Raw genomic sequence first — 17,747 nt, forward strand, 5'->3', positions numbered from 1 at the left:
AACAAAACAAAAAAGGCCATTATACATTGCAGAATAATTCCAAGACAGGTGACAAAAATACTTATTAAGTTGGAAATGTGTCTCTGGATATATCCAGTTCAAATATATTTTTTGCAATTAAAAATTTTCATTAAGAAAAAATTAAGCCCCTGAACAGACAAATATTTTGACTGTGAAGCTGGATTTATGATGAAAATTTTTGTAATACAGTTAAATCTGTGTAACTTTCTTGGTCAAATGATTTCTGTATAATTCTGTGCATACTCCAGCCATATTGCTGTCCTAGGTCAGTTCACTTATCTGGCATGAGTAAGCTATACTGGAAAAAACCAAGTTTAAAACATATGGCATAAATATATATTTGACATATTTTTTCCTATAATAATTACCTCTCTGAAAACAAGTGCTTATAAAACATTTCATCTGGAACTACTTTTCTGAAGGATAAATAAAATTAAGAATACAAAAATAACATAATGTTAACAATATCTCCATTGCACTTAACAGTCTCTGTTACTTGCCCCTTTGCTACTGACTGAGATAGAACTGGGAGGGTTGGTGGAACAACCTGAAAGGAGATGGAGAACCTAGCTGGGTGAAGGCAATTAAAACCCATAACTAATAGGGGAATTAGTTGCTGGGCAACAACTACAGAAATGTGGAAAACATGCCATATTTGTCAAGTGATCAAGGCAAAATACAGAGCTGTTGGACACCAGCTAGAGTGACAGTTTAGCTTAAGAGCATTTCTAGCTGCAATTTTCCTTCTTAAAAACAGAGTTTTCCTTCAGAATTAAATTAGATCAAGTTATGAATGTAAGTTACAGGAGACAGTGAAGGGGGAGGTAGCAAAAGAGACCAATAAAAGCTGATCCCCTGCCTGCCTTTCTCAAAAGGGAGTCTGCACTGCTGGTTACTGGCAGAACATCCAAAGAGGCAGAACAAAACTTGCCTGTTCCTTTCCTGGCAGCAAGAAAATGTGCTTCCCTGCATACTTCTGTTAGTTTCTTTTGACTTTGAATTTCTCCTGTGTCATCAAGGCTTAGTCCAAAAAAGTGTCGGACCCCATTCTTCCTTTCAAGTCGCACATAAAAGCCTTTGTGGATCTAGTATTTTATGTTTCTCAGAATCCTGGTTCAAGTGAATCACCAAGCAATGCATTAGTCAATTCAGGGGCAAAGGAGGCCGTATTTATATTCTGAAAGTGTCTGAGTTCCAGTTCCTAGTGCTCCCACCCTTCATTCCCAGAGAGAAGTAGCATAATCTTTATCGTAAGAAGGCTTAGGAATTAGCACAATCAATGAAAGAATATTCTCAGTGCATGCTGAATTCAAAAGCCTTGCTAAGAATCAGAACTTAGTTATGCATTTTGCACACCAATACACATGACTTCCCAATTAATTCATCCGGTCTTTTCGAACAAGGAACAAAGAATAAACACTCAACTTCGAACAAGTTTGGGGTTTGGACAAGAATTTATAAAGTTTTCAGAAATATTGAAGCCAAAAGAACAGAAGAATTGGATGCAATCTTTCAGATTCTGGGGACATAGCTTTGGACTCAAGACAAAATAGCGAAGTCTGAATTCAAGCAGAATTGTGCAGTAAGAGTTTAGATACTATATTAAAAGTGTTTGGAAGCTGAAATTCAACTAATTCTGGCCTCTAGCACTGGAACTCCCCCTCTCCCACTGAATGTCTGTCTCTGCCTGGCAGTACTATGTGTTTGAAAAGGTAACACCTCGAGTTCAAATTCCTCCTGAGATTTTAAAATTCCAAGGTGATACAATCTCAGCTCAAGCCTCTGCTGTTTGTCAAGAGGTGCCTATGTCAAGTCTGCTTCTCAGAATAAGAGGAGAGAGGGAGGGAAAGCATCCTGTGAAACATCTGAAAAACGCAGTTCAAGATTGTATTTGCCTAGCCAGGCTTCAGTTTTAATTGAAATACTTTGAAAATCTTAAAGCTCCAACAAAGTTATTAACAAAATAAAGTAATATTTATGATTGAAATTGGGTAATCTAGATGATAATACAGGCTTCTTCTTCCTAAATTCCAGGAAAATTTATCAGAGCTGCTCATGAAACAAAAACCACAGGAAAATAGAAACTCTAAACAAGTACTGCACCAGGAGGTCCAAAGATTCTTTACTGTTCTTGGGGCTACTAATTAATCAGTACATTGTTATCTGCCTTCAGTGTTTTGCAATATTGCAAAATATTATATTTGATAAAGGAGAAGATCAGCACAGATGCTACAGATTATTCACAAATAAGGGCAAAGCTACCTATATCTAGTGAAATCTTTGCAAATCTTTCTGTATCTTTCAAAAATGAATGTGCTGCCTGCATAGGGAGTTGTGATGGAGTTGAGACCCAATGCACACCCTGACCCTTATCAGCACAAAGACATCTTCTATGCAGAAACTATGCAAGCTATACAGTCTTTTTTTTCTAGTGCATCTAGGACTTGCACTAGAAAATGGGAACTACCTCCAACAAGATTAACTTCTGGACATGCAGGTATGTGATTCAGCACGAGGCACACTGCACTGTATCTATACACCTGAGTGAATGTAAATATGCTTCTGCATTATTATCACTCTCAACCTTGGTTTATTTACTTCTCCCTTCTTGTGTTTATTGCACTGATTAACAGGGGAAGACTATCCCTGCTTTGCATACTGTTTGAACATTGGCATTATTGATTTCCTGAGAAGTTAGAAAAGGAGACATACAAGACTACCAGCTCTATTTGTGTGTTGTAAATCATGTTCTGCCAAAAAAAAAAAGAAGAAAAAGAAAGAATGACAGGCATAGCAAGGAGGAGCCTGCAATAAAAACAGAGAATAGAAGACTGCTGAGAAGATCAGGAAATTAATTGAAAGCCAATTGTCCAACTGATTTTAATTTTTTTTCCTAGGGACCTAAATGAACTCTTCAAGTCTACTGCAGCCCATGAAAGACTGTGGGGAAGAGCATGAACCTAGAGGACAGGACTGTGTTTTGTAGGAAAGAATGAGCAGACCATTTTAATCTAATAAGAATTTTCATTTTTCTTATGTCTTATGCTACATTATCCTATTTTAAAGTGTATACTTCTGGGTTTTTTTTTCTAAATGTAAGTTAGCTTTGAGTTTATAAAACTCCTTTAAGTGCTAAAGTACACAGCATTTGGAAAAGCAATAGTACTTCAGAGTTTGCACTAACCTGTTACCTGCCACCAAGACACATACTTCTTTCTATTGCTTCACCAACCCACCAAGGAGCCTAAGTTTGTAACTGGAATTTTACAGGAGGATGGCTTTGACTTTCTAGATGTCTTAAATTGCAAATGGGTATTTACTCTTCATTTGAAAAGTACTTTACCTTCTATTCTAACAACTTTTGTACCAATCAGATCCCAACTACACTGTTTGGAATCAATCTGGAGGTGGGGGGAAGAGATGTTTCAAGATGTTCCTGTGGGTATCAGCAGGAGTCAGTGTGGTTTAGATAGTGGAGACAGATACCAGGAAACAAAAACTGGGCTGATATTATTTTGAAGTTAAATATCATGGGGAAAGAACAAGATAACTGGACTAAAATAAAATCAGTTTTTCAGACATAAAATCCTAGACCACCTAGCTGTTAATAAAATAAGCTGAAAGGACATATTCTGATAATAACTGATCAGTGTTATTATTTTGTAGTTTTTCTTTGTTCTAAGGAAAACATTCAGTGTAAGAACATATTTCCTTTATGTACATTTTTTTCAAATGCACTCACAAAGCTCTAAGCACCACTAATCCATCAGCAAAGTTCAAAGGCAGCAGTTTGGAATGCCAGCATTCAAGCTTTACAAGAGACCCTAACTTGACTCCTAACACACCAAAATACAAAATATAATGACACAGTTGTTTTTAAATCCTTGAGCCTTTCAGTGTTCAACGTTCAGCCCTTTGCTACAAACCACACAGCTTTTGTAGCTAAAGGCTGGTTACTGGGTGTTTCCCTCAGCCCTTTTTACTAATCCTAAATCAATAGCCGCAGTCACTCGAAGCGCGCTCAGTGCCCTCTGTGCCCCTGTACAGTGAAAGAATGTATTTGGGTGCTGGCTGCTACGGGAGGATTGCTCCACACAGGAATGTGGAATAATGCCTTAGCTAGCACCAGTTTGTGCTCTAGTTATCTTGCCATTAAACTGGCTGAGTTAAAATTGTTCTTGCATTAAAGACAGAAATGAGTATGTCTGTAAAAAACAGTGCAGAGATACCTGAGAAAACTCCTTCAGACCTTGTTGAATTAGATCTAAGATGTTTCTTTCTCTTTGTGCTGGACAGATAGGAAACTGATTAGCAGCAGTAATACCCATTTGCACGTATTTTTTGTCAGGGCTAAAATTGTTTACATTGTTGTATAGTTTTTTTTAAATGTCACTTTACAGTGATATTTAATTATTCAGTAAGCTGTGAGCAATTATGTCAAGTTAAATAGATTATTCTTGTAGCATTTGGATAGTGTCCTATTGGAGTAGCAGGCTGATTATGTCCCATTATCAAACCCAGAATTATTCTGCAATAGCTAATCTGATCCATTTTTCAATTATCTTTAATCTACTGACCCCCACCTCAGCAAAAAAGGCAGCATCAACAAAGCAATGTAATGGCAAAGAACAGAGATGCAGGGTATAAAAGAAACTCAATTTAATTTTTCTGGTTCATACAGAATGGGGTTTTTGTTGTATCAAATTTCTCCGAAAGAAAAAGCCATTTTACACGAAGATTAAACATTACAATAGCAAAGTCAAATGGAATGCTGTTTATCTTTTCCTCTCTCACAGTTCCTAAGAATAGGTTTAATGACAGCCTAGGGATCACATTTGTTCAAACTGAAGCTTTGTTTACTTTACCCATGGAATTGCCTAACCTTTCAAGGTGTGCCCATACCATTTGTGTCATTTTCAAAGAGCACTGAATTTGACTAGCACTACCTTGACTGAGAAGTTATATATGTCACATCTAAAATTATTAAGTCCATATTTTTTAACAATCTATAAGAAAAGGGAGTAAGTTTTACTAACAGTTATAACTGTCTAGTAAAATGGATTCATTTCAGTCCTGAAATTTAAAGACTCATGAGCCGAGACTGGATTCAATATGAAAAGAAAGGAGGCTACTTTTAATGTACTATTTGTTTTAAAATAAGTTTTATCTATTTAATATTTATGATGCTTCTTGGGTTTTTTTTAAGTTTGGTCTCTTCCTCACAAACTCAGGCATGAGAAAAAACTCTAAATAAGTAAGGTTGATAGTTGCACTTGTGTCTAACAACACTTAGGAAAAATAAATCTTATGGGGGAGATGCATAGGAACTGCAAGATTAATTTATGTCATTAAGATACAACAGGGTAAGCTAAATACCCTAAGAGGACAGATGACAGCTGGGACAGAACACTTGGAATAAAGGGAAGACAGACTGCATTACAGCGTCAAACAACAGATTCAATCTTTTAAAACTTGGGTTTGGCTAAACTGAAGCCCCTGGGCACAGAAGGAACCAATACCATTCAGTGTCTCCATCTCCATAGTTCCTGTTGTGCTCCGGTGACATTTATTACTACTTTTGTAATTGCTTGTCCTCTAGCAGGAGAGAGTCTCTAGTAAACAAACCCAGCTGTTCCCAGGACCCTGGCACTCCTCACGGCACAGCTGTGCTATTGCTGTAGCCACTCGCTTTGGGAAATCTTCCACACACCAAATCAACCAAAGCGTGGTTTAAATTTTCATTTATGTGATCTTATTGACCCCAAGGCATCACTGAAGATCACAGAAATAAAATGTACAAAATATGTTGGTCAAATTCTTTTTCATGAAATAGTGCTGCAAAACAAGATTTTGAGAAGGGTAATAAACTCATCACATGTCATTCTGTGAGTGAGAAACACGATTTGGAGCTAACACCAAAGCAACGTTGACAAGAATTTTGAGAGTGGAAAAGGCTCGAAGCCTCCCTCCCTGGGATGCCTGTCCTGCCTCCCAGGCAGGCATCAGTTCCACCCAGAGCCCATCCAGACACAAAGACTCCCAGGAGATCTGGACCTGTGCTAGTGTCTCTTTCTAACATATCCATATGATAAGGAGATGTGAGGGGATGTGTGTATAGCCAACATGGTAAAAACACACATTTTGAAAGCAGAATGTCAGAAAAACATGCAAATATTCACTTCAGGATTTCTACTATCAGCAAGAAATTCATATTGTACCTGTGATTCCCCTGCAAGATATATCTTCTGCTAATTTTAATTTTCTATCAACTTTGTTTATTCATTACCTTTTTTCAACTAGTGAAAAGAAGATCCATTAATGTCAGAACTGGATTTAAAATTTTAATTAGTTCTATCCCAGTGAAATTTGACTGTTTTCTGTTAAGCTACATGTGATTTTATAAAATCACAAGGTAACTTTAGAATCACAGAATAATTTATAATAGCTTAGATAATAAGAAAATCAAGGATTCACAAGGAAATCTTGATACTGGGGCTTTCATTGGTATGGAGATTTCAGGGATAAACACATCTACTTTTAGGTATAAAAACTTGATTCTTCACTCCATTACACTGGTTCAATGACTTTGCTCACCAAAGGGAGACAATACTAACTGAGTTGCTGTGCATCAAAAAGGTAATTTAGTAACTAATTTTACAACATTTTACAATTCCTCTTAATTACAAATACTGTTTCTCAGAGGTATTTGGGAGTTTGTGAATGCCTTTATAACACAGTATTTGGTAAAGCAGGTCTGCAAGAGAAATGCTAAGATATTTATAGGAGCAGGTACCAATTACAGGTTGATACCTAAACTTCTGGGGTTTCTAATGAAATATAATTAATTGTATAATTACATTATTTACCCAATCATATTGATCACTAAGACAAATTAAACAAAGATTTAAATTTAAGATAAAAATCAGGAGCAATTTCATTGTGGAAAACTTTCTCAGTGATTTCAAATCCTGCTCACACAAATACATTTGACACTATCAGATATAATGATATTGATGATATTGATGTTCATCATATAGTGATGAACGTTTTATAGACGTACAGAATTTCAAAACAATAATAACTATTACAAAATTTTACCTACAGTCTTGCAAAACCACCAGCGTAAAGAAACCAATCTGTCACTGATGTCATCTGAGGCATTCCACTTCAATAATTATATATGACTGTACAGAAAACATGATGTGGCAATTGCTTTGCTGAGCAAAGATTTGTATCTCTCTCTAAGCAAACCAGTTTAGAGACTTGGCAGGTCATACAGTAAAATAAATGCATGCACCTCTTTAAAAAATAATGGAGTTTCACAGATTTAGTTTTGCTTTAATCCTCACTTTTCCCATAATCAATTGGTTCCATAGCAAACATATCAAGGAAAGAAAATCGGTAGAACCTGCTTGCCTTCTGGCAAACCCTCCAACCATGATTCCACCCAGTTCACCAGACTGAAGATGTCACAGAGTGGAAGAGGTCATCTAAACTAAATTGTGCAGCCAGGCTTGCACTCTTGCATGTCTCCCACATACTCTAAATGCAAGAAGCAAGATCTTCATCTCCATCAGTAGAAATGTTCCATTTATTTCAACACTGAAATAAATTCATTTTACTTGCTTTGGGTGCCTATACTAGAAAAGATGTACTTCACCTTAGGAATGAGTTTTTTCTCAGCTGATTCTAAATGAGCAGAGGATGACTAAATGGGTTAGAGACATGTAGAGACGATGCCTACATTTTGGCATTCCACATAGGAGCCAAGTATTAAGTTTCTAGACAAATTGCCAGAGCTTTACGTCAGCAGAAGGTTCTCCTGCATGTAACAACAAATGTTTGGAAAAAGACACAATTTTTCTGTGTTAAATGAGCTGTTGAAATCCCATAAAGTGGGCAGGAAATGTGACCAGAATGTCACAGTGAAGTCACTGGCTGCTGAGCAGACTTCAGAGGCTTCAGCCCATGTCAGGCTGTGTGAGGTTCCTCTCCTCTCCCACGCTGGTTGGTGCCTGGAGCCAGGCAGGGCTGGGCAGTTCTCATTCTGTGGTCAAGTCTGCTCTTGGCCAAAGAAGAGAAAGAAGCAGCAGCAGCAGCTCCTCACCTCAGTACTTCTCCCTTTTCCATCACAACCTTGCCATGCCAACCTGATCAGCTCTGGCAAACTGGTGTCCTCCTTCTCTCATGCTGCAGCCAGGAGGAGAACATCTAAGAGCCTAGTGTTAGTGAACATTAAATACCTTGCTGGAAACTGGAATAAGATAGCAGTGGTCACACTGGTTAGTCTGGACAAGGTCTGGATGGTTCCTCACCTCTCTCGAGTGTGGGAGCTCTTGACAGAAGATATGTGAATAAGAAGGAATAGTCAGGAGAAGGGCATCCTGAGATTATCTGCATAAAAACTGGAAACCACCACTGACCCACTTTCCATCTTTTGTGACTGAGCTACGTGAAATTAAGTGAAATTAAAGCCTAAAGGAGACTTAAATGTTTCATATAAGCATCTCTTTCTTTAAACATGTGAGTACTGTTTCTTTCTAAAGTCCTTTGAAAATCAACTGTGATCTTATAAGGTCACCATCCTGAAAAGCTAGAAACCCCACAAGATCTGTATTCCACACCAAGTTAAAAGCAAGGAAGTATTTTTGGCTGAGGTACATACAGACAGTGCTGAAATTTGATGAAAAACAAAGCAGGAAAATGAGAAGGTGTATGGCTGGATTTAATGAAGGTATGTCAATAACTTAAAAGTCAAGGGTTTAGGTGTGCCTTAGAATAATATGGATTCTGATGCAGACTCTGGTTGAATGCATATTGTCATTTGTTCCATATGCATTTATTTTGCATTATGAGAGAGAACTGATTGCTTGCAGACAAGTATGTGTCAATCATGAAAATTAAAGGTAATGAAATATTCAACTTCTCCATTAGTCTTCTTCTCTTACTTACATGTTCCACGTCCATAGTACCAAGTCAGCATCAAAATGAAAGTAAGTCAAAGACTGTAAATGCGTGTGTCCCCCTGAATTCTGACACTGTTCTACTGCACGGTCTGTTTCTCACCTTGCTGCGGCAGAGTCCCGAGCTCCTGCGAGCGCAGCTCCCTCTAGAGCTGGAGCATTACACAGAGGCACAGCCCCCCCCGACAAAGGCCCTGGGGGACACCGCGATGGCCACGCACGGCCCGGGAGCCCGAGCCTCAGCAAAGGCCGAGATCCGGAACGCCTTCTGTCAGCAATTCCCTGCTCCTCTGAAAATGGCATACCCTTCCAATGTGACCTTACAGGAAAAGGGTTAAGTGCCCCTGGCTTATAGGAGAGTGAGGTACTAAGCCCTGAACACCTGAAACTTACTTTCTGTCTGGTGTGACCGAAGAGCCTTGACAGGGTCCGCTACGCACGCTGTGAGGGGAGGGAGGATGTGGTCTAGCTGAGCAGTTGTGTCCAATGTCCTGTGTGCCGACTGACATATTTAGCCCTTCAGAACGTACAGGATCAAAGTTAATTAACTCAACATCGCTTCTGCATGACCAGCTGCCCCGCAGAGCAGCCACTTCCGAGCTGGGGTGTCCCTCGACAGGCAGCTAAATGTTTGCAGAGGATGAAGTTGGCTATCCAGTGGTGTCCAGTTTCACCAGAATTCCAAGAGGAGAAGGGAGGGGTGGTACAAGGGCCTGATGACACCAGCCAGGCACAGGGACACGGACCGCAGGCGTGTCCAGGTGCGCCCTCACGTCCAGCTCGGCCTGCGCCGGAGGATGCGGTGGCGGGGCTGCATCCCGCGGGACACGTCCGTCCCTCAGCGCCCCTCCCTCCCTTTCCTCGAAGATCCCGCGCTGTGTTTGCTCAATCGGGGATGCCCGAGCGCTTCCGCCGCGCTCCGTCCCCTCGCCCCCGCTGCGCGGCCCCGGGGCGCGGCCTGGGTCCCGCCTCTGCGCGGCGCTGCCCCATATATGCGGCGGCGGCGGCCGTCAGCGGCAGCTCCCTCAGCGCGCCCAGCATGCTGCGTGCCGCCGCCCCGCCACGGGCACTGCTGCTCGGCGCGCTGCTCTGGCCCCTGGCCGCCGGTGAGTGACGGCCCGCGGGACGGGACGGGACGGGACGGGGCGGGATGATGTGGGAGGGATGGCGCCGGCGATCGGTCCCTCGGAGCCCCAGGACGGGGTGTCCCTGAGGGAGTCCGGGGAGAGCGGCCCCGCGCCGGCGGGCAGGGGACAGGGACGCGGGCCCTCCCTGCACAGCGCTCCGGCGGCCGGGCCGGGCGCCACTGCGGGCTCCTCACTGGCCGCGGCATTAATGGGAGCGGGGACCGCCTCGGGGGTGGGCAGCTGTAGTGGAGTCGCAAGATTTCCTCCCCTTGCTCCCAGCTCCGAGCTTGTCGAGGGGTTTCCAGAGGTTACAGGGTTGCGAGGGATTTTCCCATCCGGCTTCGTCCTGGGCATTTCCCCGAAGCAGCTGTGGCTGCCCAAAAACGTGCTTGAGGGGGACACGAGCTCATCCCGGGGTGGCCTCTCTCGTATACTGTAGGTGTATAGGGTAACCACTGATATTTAAAGAGACTTTATCTTTCCTAAATATGGAAATGGGAATCCAGGAGCTTACACTTTCTGCAGATTCAGCTAGGGATGATTTTGAACTACGCCTCATTTGTTCAGTGCTTCATTCACGAGAATGTTCAAGCTTTTGTACCTTCTGCGGAGGTCTTGGATCAAAAAGGAGCTCTAAATTACCTCATCAGTTTCAGAGTTACAAGACAGAAAACAATTGTCTTCTCATTCTTCACTTCTACCAGGACACATTTCTTTAGTAAGATGAGCGGTCCTTTCCTAAGGGCAGGACTGAACCTTTTCCCCCAAGAAAACGTTTCCAAGTTACAATTAATGGCAACTGAGCAATGACTGCAGGGAAACAGGAATTATATATAATATGACTGATGGCACTCTCTTCTGTATTTAAAGGCTACGAGGACCTACCAACAGCAGTCAATATAACTTGGTCTTCAATCAATTTTAAAACTATACTACAGTGGCAACCAAAACCATCAGGCTACTTCTATACTGTAGAAATACATGGGTAAGTAGATAACACCATGATATGTTCATTAATGGCAATTGAAGGAAATGAAAAGAGAGCATGTTTGAATATTTCTGAAAGGGAATGTAACAGGAAAAGTTCTCAAATATTGGGATTTAGGAAAATTGCCTAATACTTCTTAATGTCCAACTATAAAAATATCAGGTTTAGACTTCTGGTTTTGCCCACTTCGGAAATGGAGAAATGAGCTTTAGATCAGTTCAGCTCCAGTTCTGGGGTTCGGTGCTGCTCAAGAGAGCCAGCCAGGATACTTTGAAGGAGTTGATACTCAACCTGACATACTACATATTAGACAGAACTTATGTCTTCCAAGGTGTCTGGACTTGTGTCTTCAGTCTTGGGAGGTGTCTAATAAATGAGTCTGCATTTTATTCTAATCAGTGAATCACAGTAATTAATAATTTTGTCTCGCTGAGTAATACTAAAAATTACCTTTGTTCATTTCCCTCTGTCAAGATTTCCTCTGACATTGTGTTTTATGTAAGCTGTAAAATATTGTAGATATAAACATAGCCAGCTTGTGTGAAGTGCCTAATACCTCTTTCAGAACTGCACAAAACTTGCCATGAAGTTCAGTAATAAATCTGTGCCGGTTTTAGCTCCCATTTTAATACACAGAGCATTATTAAACGTGCCCTAAAGGGAACGTGTATCATCAAACTTCCTACATGGAACTGTGGTACTGTAGTCTCTACTGTCTCTAAAAGTGGCACATAAATGAGTGTTCTCTCATGACTAAAAAGTGAAATACCAATGTAATGGCTAATGTTCTTTTTCATTTTTAGGCATGATTAGATTAATGGACTTAAAAGCACACACTTAGCAGAACACATTTTATGATATTTTTGAATCTGGAGTTTCTTTCCAGACTTTTTGTTTGCAAAAAACTGAAATCTGTTTGCCCAAGATTCAGTATAGAATCAGGTGTAGTTCTGCAGCAGAGGCATCTCTTTTAACTGAAGTTGCTGTTATGGAGGACGTAGGATGAAATGTTTGCTTTCTTGTGTACGTATATTGACAAAGTACATTTGTTTCATCAAAAAGGTCAAACCTCTATCCCTTTTCAGTGCACTTCTTGTGGCACTGTCCCTCACTGATCTGTGACAAAAGAAATCTGATGAAGTGAGAAGGGAATTCAGCTGACTCTAAACAAGGAAACTTGATCTACTTTGAGAAAAAAACACTTTGTTAATATTCAAACAGGGAGCACTAGCTCTTCCAGTTGAGATCACACAATTTTTGCTTTCATTAATTCACCCGCAAAAAGAGGGAAAAGAATTGAAGGATTAATATCTAATCCGTTTTTTTGTTCCTTCTTGTGAGGAGGTAAAATGAGAAATTAACATTTTTCATAGTCTCATTGCTATTTCGCAAGTAAATGGACCTTTCTATCATTTAAAAATCAAGAGAAGTGCATGGTTCATACTTTTTGTCAGTGTTTTTAAATTGCAATTCTGCATTGAAATTTGCTGCTACTGTCTGGTTCTTAGTGGCATTTGCATAAATGCAAAACCAAATGTGTCCTATGGTACATTTCTGTAATTAATATCAATCATACTTGATTTACTTTATTCTGCTTTGAATTGTGAAATACAGCTGTACAGGATAGTGACTTTTGAGCTTTTCTCCTTTTAGCCTGCAAGGCTGTTCTATTGGATGAGGGAAATCTATACGGTTTGAGGGGGAAAATGTTTTTTAATGTATCTAAGTATGTAATACATATATGTCTGGTTCAAAAATGTTGACATTTCCTTCTTGCTCTTTTCAGACAGACATCTGACGTGAGGAGAAAATGCATACTGACATCAGAAACAGAGTGTGATGTTACTGATGCGCTCAGGAATGTAAAGGAGACCTATACAGCACACATACTGTCTGTAAGGCCTGTGGAGATGGATAACTTTGAAGAGCCACTTTATAATGTCTCTGAAAAATTTACACCTTATAACCAGAGTAAGTAGGATTGTCAATTAAATCTTACTATAAATTTATTTTCAAGATTACTTCTATTAATTTAAACAAGGTTTAGATTGAGCTTAAATGGGTTTTTTTTATAGATTCTTATGGTAAGCCTCCTGATACCAGAAAAGAAGGTATTCAGGCATAAAGCTTTCCCTATTGTAGGGGAGGGTGAAAGATTTTAGTTTGCTTCTCATTTGTTTCTCACTGCACTGAGTAGACCATTTAGTTAACATTGCATACTAGGTGAGGATACTTGTTTACAATCTAGGCCGTCACTGGCTTTGTAAGCTTGTAATAGATTTGAGAAGGGAAGGCAATGGAGGGTGGAAGGAAAAAGAGCGTGTCGTATATAAATGATGTCATTTTTTAAATTCTAAAAATCTTTGTTTAGCTGTTATTGGGAAACCAGAGATAAAGGATTATTCACAAAAAGGTTCCAAACTGAATGTCGTGTTCAAAGATCCGCTTACACCATATATATTTCCTAATGGAAGCTTTATGAGTATTCAAGATATTTTCCAGCATGACCTGGAATACAAACTCTATTACTGGAAAGATCAAAGTTCTGGAAAGGTATGGTCTAACTCTAGCTTTTGTTCTGTAATAATTGTTACATTCTATATAGTTACACAATTTCTGTGTTACCTTCAGAGTTGACGCTTGGAATATTTTTTTGCTTTACAGAAAGATGTAACAACAAAAAGCCATAATTTTGAAGTAAGCGTTGACAGCGGAAAGAACTATTGCTTCTATGTCCAGGGAATCATTCCCTCTCGCAGAGAAAATCGTAATGGCCAAGAAAGCAGGGTGCTCTGCACCAGTGTAGGAAGGAATATCTTAGATGGTAAGTATCAGATGAGGTTTGTCACTCAGTCTTTAATAGTCTAACAAAAAAATCCATATCTTTAAATTCTGGTGCCTGCAATGAAATAAACTGTTTACTGTGTAAGTTAGAATACACAGGTGGAACATGGAAATTCACGGCAAGACCTCACTTTAAGTAATAGTCCACCATCTTTAGTTAGTTGGAGCTGGTTTTAGGGTTTTGCCCAACTGTTTTGGTTAAAATGTCTCAGTTGATGACTGGTGTCTGAGGTTCCAGATGTCACCACTAGCCTTCAGCTTCATTTTTGTTTCGAATTGTTTTCCTTGGATCCTTCCAATAGCAGGTGCCATAGGAAGTGCTTGAAGGATTAGCTCTAAAACATCAAAGTGTTGGAAACCAACATATCCATTTACTTGTAGAATGAACTGACCTTTAGTTATGCCAAAAGCAGATGATGAGAATAAGACTTTCTTTCCTGTTACGAGGTCAGAGGTTGGCAGATAGGCTTCTTTACTGGTAAATAAGTTAGTAAGTGTAGGTGAATCAGCCAGGCATTTGGATAACACTTTCTTCAATATACAGTCATCAATATTACTTAAATAATATCACATTACTGTACTGTATCTTTCTTCTCCCTGAGTAAGAATATTTGCACTCTAGAAAAAAACTCTTCTAAAATGGCAAATGAACTCAAATTAGTTATCTTATCCAGAGAATTTACCACAAAAGTGATAAATTACAATTTCATTAAAATTTAAGTAGAAAAATCTTCTCTTGGTCTTTTCTAGCTTGTAACCTTGAATAGATTTTCACTTGGACAGAAATAATGTACAGGCAGGGGGAATGGTTTTACTTGTGGTGTTAGCATGGTACTTTAGTGCACTAACTAAACTGGATTAAAACCTAGAGTGAGCGAGGTAGAATAAAACTTTACTTCAGTTCAATAAATCCATGTTAAAATCTATTCAGTTCACGCTGTTGTGGTGACTCCACTTCTGTGAGACTAACATCTAGAAAGCATTTTTTCATTCAGTGGAATGAGTGCTAAGAGTTTGTAGCACTGTGACATTGTGGGTTCTGATAACTCAATCTTGGATTTCTTTTTCCTCCACAGAATATGGAACAGAAGTCTTTATCATTTTAGCAGTGATAGCAGTTGCAGTCATCACTCTCGCCATTGTCCTTCCCGTGGTTCTGTGTAAACGCAAGAAAGCAAAGAGAGCAAGAGCTGAGAGAGAAAAGGAGCTGCTTAATGGTATCTAAGGCAAAAGTACTGCAGACCCTAGTGGCAGAGCCAAAGCAGAAAAAACCCCAACTGTAGGAGTGACGGTGGGTAGCACGGTCAGGACGGACGGAGACGAGAGACCTCTGAAGCCAGGTTGTGGAACTTGCTGTTTATTGCAAAGGGCCTGGGTGCAGGGCCCTGCTGGGAGCTGCCAGCTGCAGCTCAGAGCAGGCCCGAGAGAAGAGAGGGGTGGAGAGGATGAGAGGGTGAGAGAGTAAAAGCATAAAAGGGGTAAGAGCTAAGAGGCAAGAGTAAGAGTACAGAAAGTAAATAAGTAAGTGAAGCTCCCGTTACAATTTAATAAATCATCTTCTATGTTGAATATTCTAATTCTCACTAACCAATCTAGTACAAGATACAAATCCTATAGCATTTCCATACAACCTATAAGAATCACTACATTACCATATTGTGCTACATTTTAAACCCTAAAAACTACTCTTTAGACCCCTTCTGCCAAGCTGACAGGGTCTGCTCTGACCCTCAGACCTGCCTGCTTGCAGAGGGTCTTGTTTCATCAAAAGGGAATTACCTTCAGCAGCCACACCATTGTTCAGTAACTAAGGGATCTCAAAGCTTGCTTTCATTTCAATCTCGCTTATAGTCTCTATATTCTCAGAATCTTTTGCCAGGCAATCATATTTATAAGGCTTTCGTGTTTCATCTTCCCCAACACCCAACAACAGAATTGCGTAATTGAGTGGACCCTTTTAGGCTCTCTGAAACAGGAATTCTGAAGCCCAAACTTTATGTGGATTAAAAAATCCACTAGACAGTACAGAGAAAAAAATCCAGATATCAGGAAGCCCTGTGTCATTAGAACATTCTGGTGATCTGTTACAATCATAGAATTATAGAATGTGCTGAGTTGGAAGGGACCCATCAGGATCATCGAGTCCAACTCCTGGCCCAGCACAGCACCATACCCACAAGTCACAGCCTGTACCTGAGAGTGCTCTCTGACAGCTTCTTGACCTCTGCCAGGCTGCTGCTGTGACCACTGCCCTGGGGAGCCTGTTCCAGTGCCCAAACACCCTCTGGGTGAAAATCCGTTCCCTGATATGAACCAAAACCTTCCCTGACTGAGCTTCATGCTGGATTTTTGAGTCCTGTCACTGGTCACGAGAGTGAAGAGATTGGCACCTGCCCCTCTGCTTCCTTTGGCAAGGTTGTTGAAGTGTCTCCCCTCAGTCTCCTTTTCTCCAGCTGAACAGACCAAGTGACCTCAGCCACTCCTCACAAAGCTTCCCTTCTGGAGCCTTCACCATCCTTTGGACCCTCTCTAACAGCTCAATGTCTTTTTTGGATTGTGGCACCCAGAAGCCCCCAGCACTCGAGGTGAGGCCGCCCCAGCTCAGAGCAGAGCGGGACAATCCCCTCCCTTGCCTGGCTGTGATGCTGTCCCTGATGGCCCCAGGACAGGGATGTCCCTGCTGGCTCATGTTCAACTTTGCCTTGACCAGGTCCCCCAGGCGCCTTTCTGCTGTGCAGCCTCTCCTTCCCCAGCCTGTCTGTGCACCAGGGCTGCCCCATGCCAGGTGCCAAGCCCAGCACTTTGCCTTGTAGAACTCCCTCTGGCTGGTGATTGGCCATCTCTAAATTGCCAAGGTCTCTTTGCAGAGACATTTTTCATAGACTGTTCCCAAGCTCCTTCTGTTGTCCTGTCAAACAGGATTCTGAACTAGAGGTACTTTTAACTTGATCAGCATGGCCTTATTGAGCCAGAAGATTTACGGTACTTGTGAGGGGAAAAAACACTACTTTTGAAAAATAGATGTCCTTTACATAACTAAAAGGAATATTTTTCTGTTTCTATGAAACAAACCCTGTATTTATCTGCCTCTAAACAATATTAACTGGTGAAATAATCTGTTAGTTCAGATACGACAAAATTGCTACTATTATTTTTGCACTTCTTGGATAAAATTAACTTGGTCTGTTTATCTTTGGATGCAGACAAAGGTAAACAAACTAAAACTGCTGTACTGGCAACTTGTAAGAAACACTATTGAAGCAGGTACTTGCTCTTTATCTGGAAAGTATATCCAGTTACACTACACCTAGAGTTATACAGACAGGGGAGGCTGATAGTTTCAACTAAGTGTTAGAACAAATACTTTGCAGGCTTTGAGTCAACAGTAACTCGCTTCAGCAAGCACTGAATAGGTAGCAGTATTTATTGCATTTGAACATCATTTTTAATTAACAGTTGAAGAATGATTTCTGTGGTGTAGATTCAAATCATCTTGGTGATGGAATTTGGAGATCCTTGTTGCTTTGACTTTTAGTATTTATAAATGAGAATTTATATATTTATATAATTATATATAATAAATATATTATATATATAATTATATTTTCTATATAATTTTATATATAATTATGTTTATATTATATATTTATATAAATATAATTTTATATATATATATATATGTCTAATTTTTATACTGGTGTTATCTGTATTTATGATTGTAATTTATACTTTTCTAGTAAAATAAAGGTGACTGGAAACATAAGTCTTTCTTTTCCTTTTCAAAATGATGTACAGTATTCATTC

The 17,747-nt window shown here is 40.1% G+C and overlaps 1 protein-coding gene and 1 long non-coding RNA gene across 2 annotated transcripts in view; one reads left to right on the forward strand and one right to left on the reverse strand.

Annotated features, from left to right (window-relative positions):
* LOC134423061 (uncharacterized) overlaps positions 1 to 9,486 on the reverse strand; it is a 50,270-nt gene extending 40,784 nt beyond the window's left edge. The window contains exon 1 of the long non-coding RNA XR_010028996.1: positions 9,378 to 9,486. This is a non-coding gene — a long non-coding RNA (uncharacterized LOC134423061). The remainder of the gene's footprint in view (positions 1 to 9,377) is intronic.
* Positions 9,487 to 9,624: 138 nt separating this feature from the next.
* F3 (coagulation factor III, tissue factor) lies at positions 9,625 to 17,706 on the forward strand. The gene is made up of 6 exons (XM_063165675.1): positions 9,625 to 10,090; positions 10,982 to 11,096; positions 12,886 to 13,070; positions 13,471 to 13,652; positions 13,764 to 13,923; positions 15,020 to 17,706. Exons 1-6 carry the CDS (start codon positions 9,625 to 9,627, stop codon positions 15,166 to 15,168), a joined length of 1,257 nt encoding a protein of 418 aa, XP_063021745.1. The 3' UTR covers positions 15,169 to 17,706.
* The last annotated feature ends 41 nt before the right edge of the window (positions 17,707 to 17,747 follow it).

The sequence above is a fragment of the Melospiza melodia genome, chromosome 11 (assembly GCF_035770615.1).
Source record: "Melospiza melodia melodia isolate bMelMel2 chromosome 11, bMelMel2.pri, whole genome shotgun sequence".
Taxonomy (NCBI): domain Eukaryota; kingdom Metazoa; phylum Chordata; class Aves; order Passeriformes; family Passerellidae; genus Melospiza; species Melospiza melodia.

Coding starts and splice junctions, on each gene's coding strand:
- F3 (XM_063165675.1), top strand. CDS start 9,625: ATGAAGTTGGCTATCCAGTGGTGTCCAGTTTCACCAGAATTCCAAGAG. Junction 13,071..13,470: donor ATTTACACCTTATAACCAGA/GTAAGTAGGATT, acceptor ATCTTTGTTTAG/CTGTTATTGGGAAACCAGAG. Junction 13,924..15,019: donor AGGAAGGAATATCTTAGATG/GTAAGTATCAGA, acceptor TTTCCTCCACAG/AATATGGAACAGAAGTCTTT.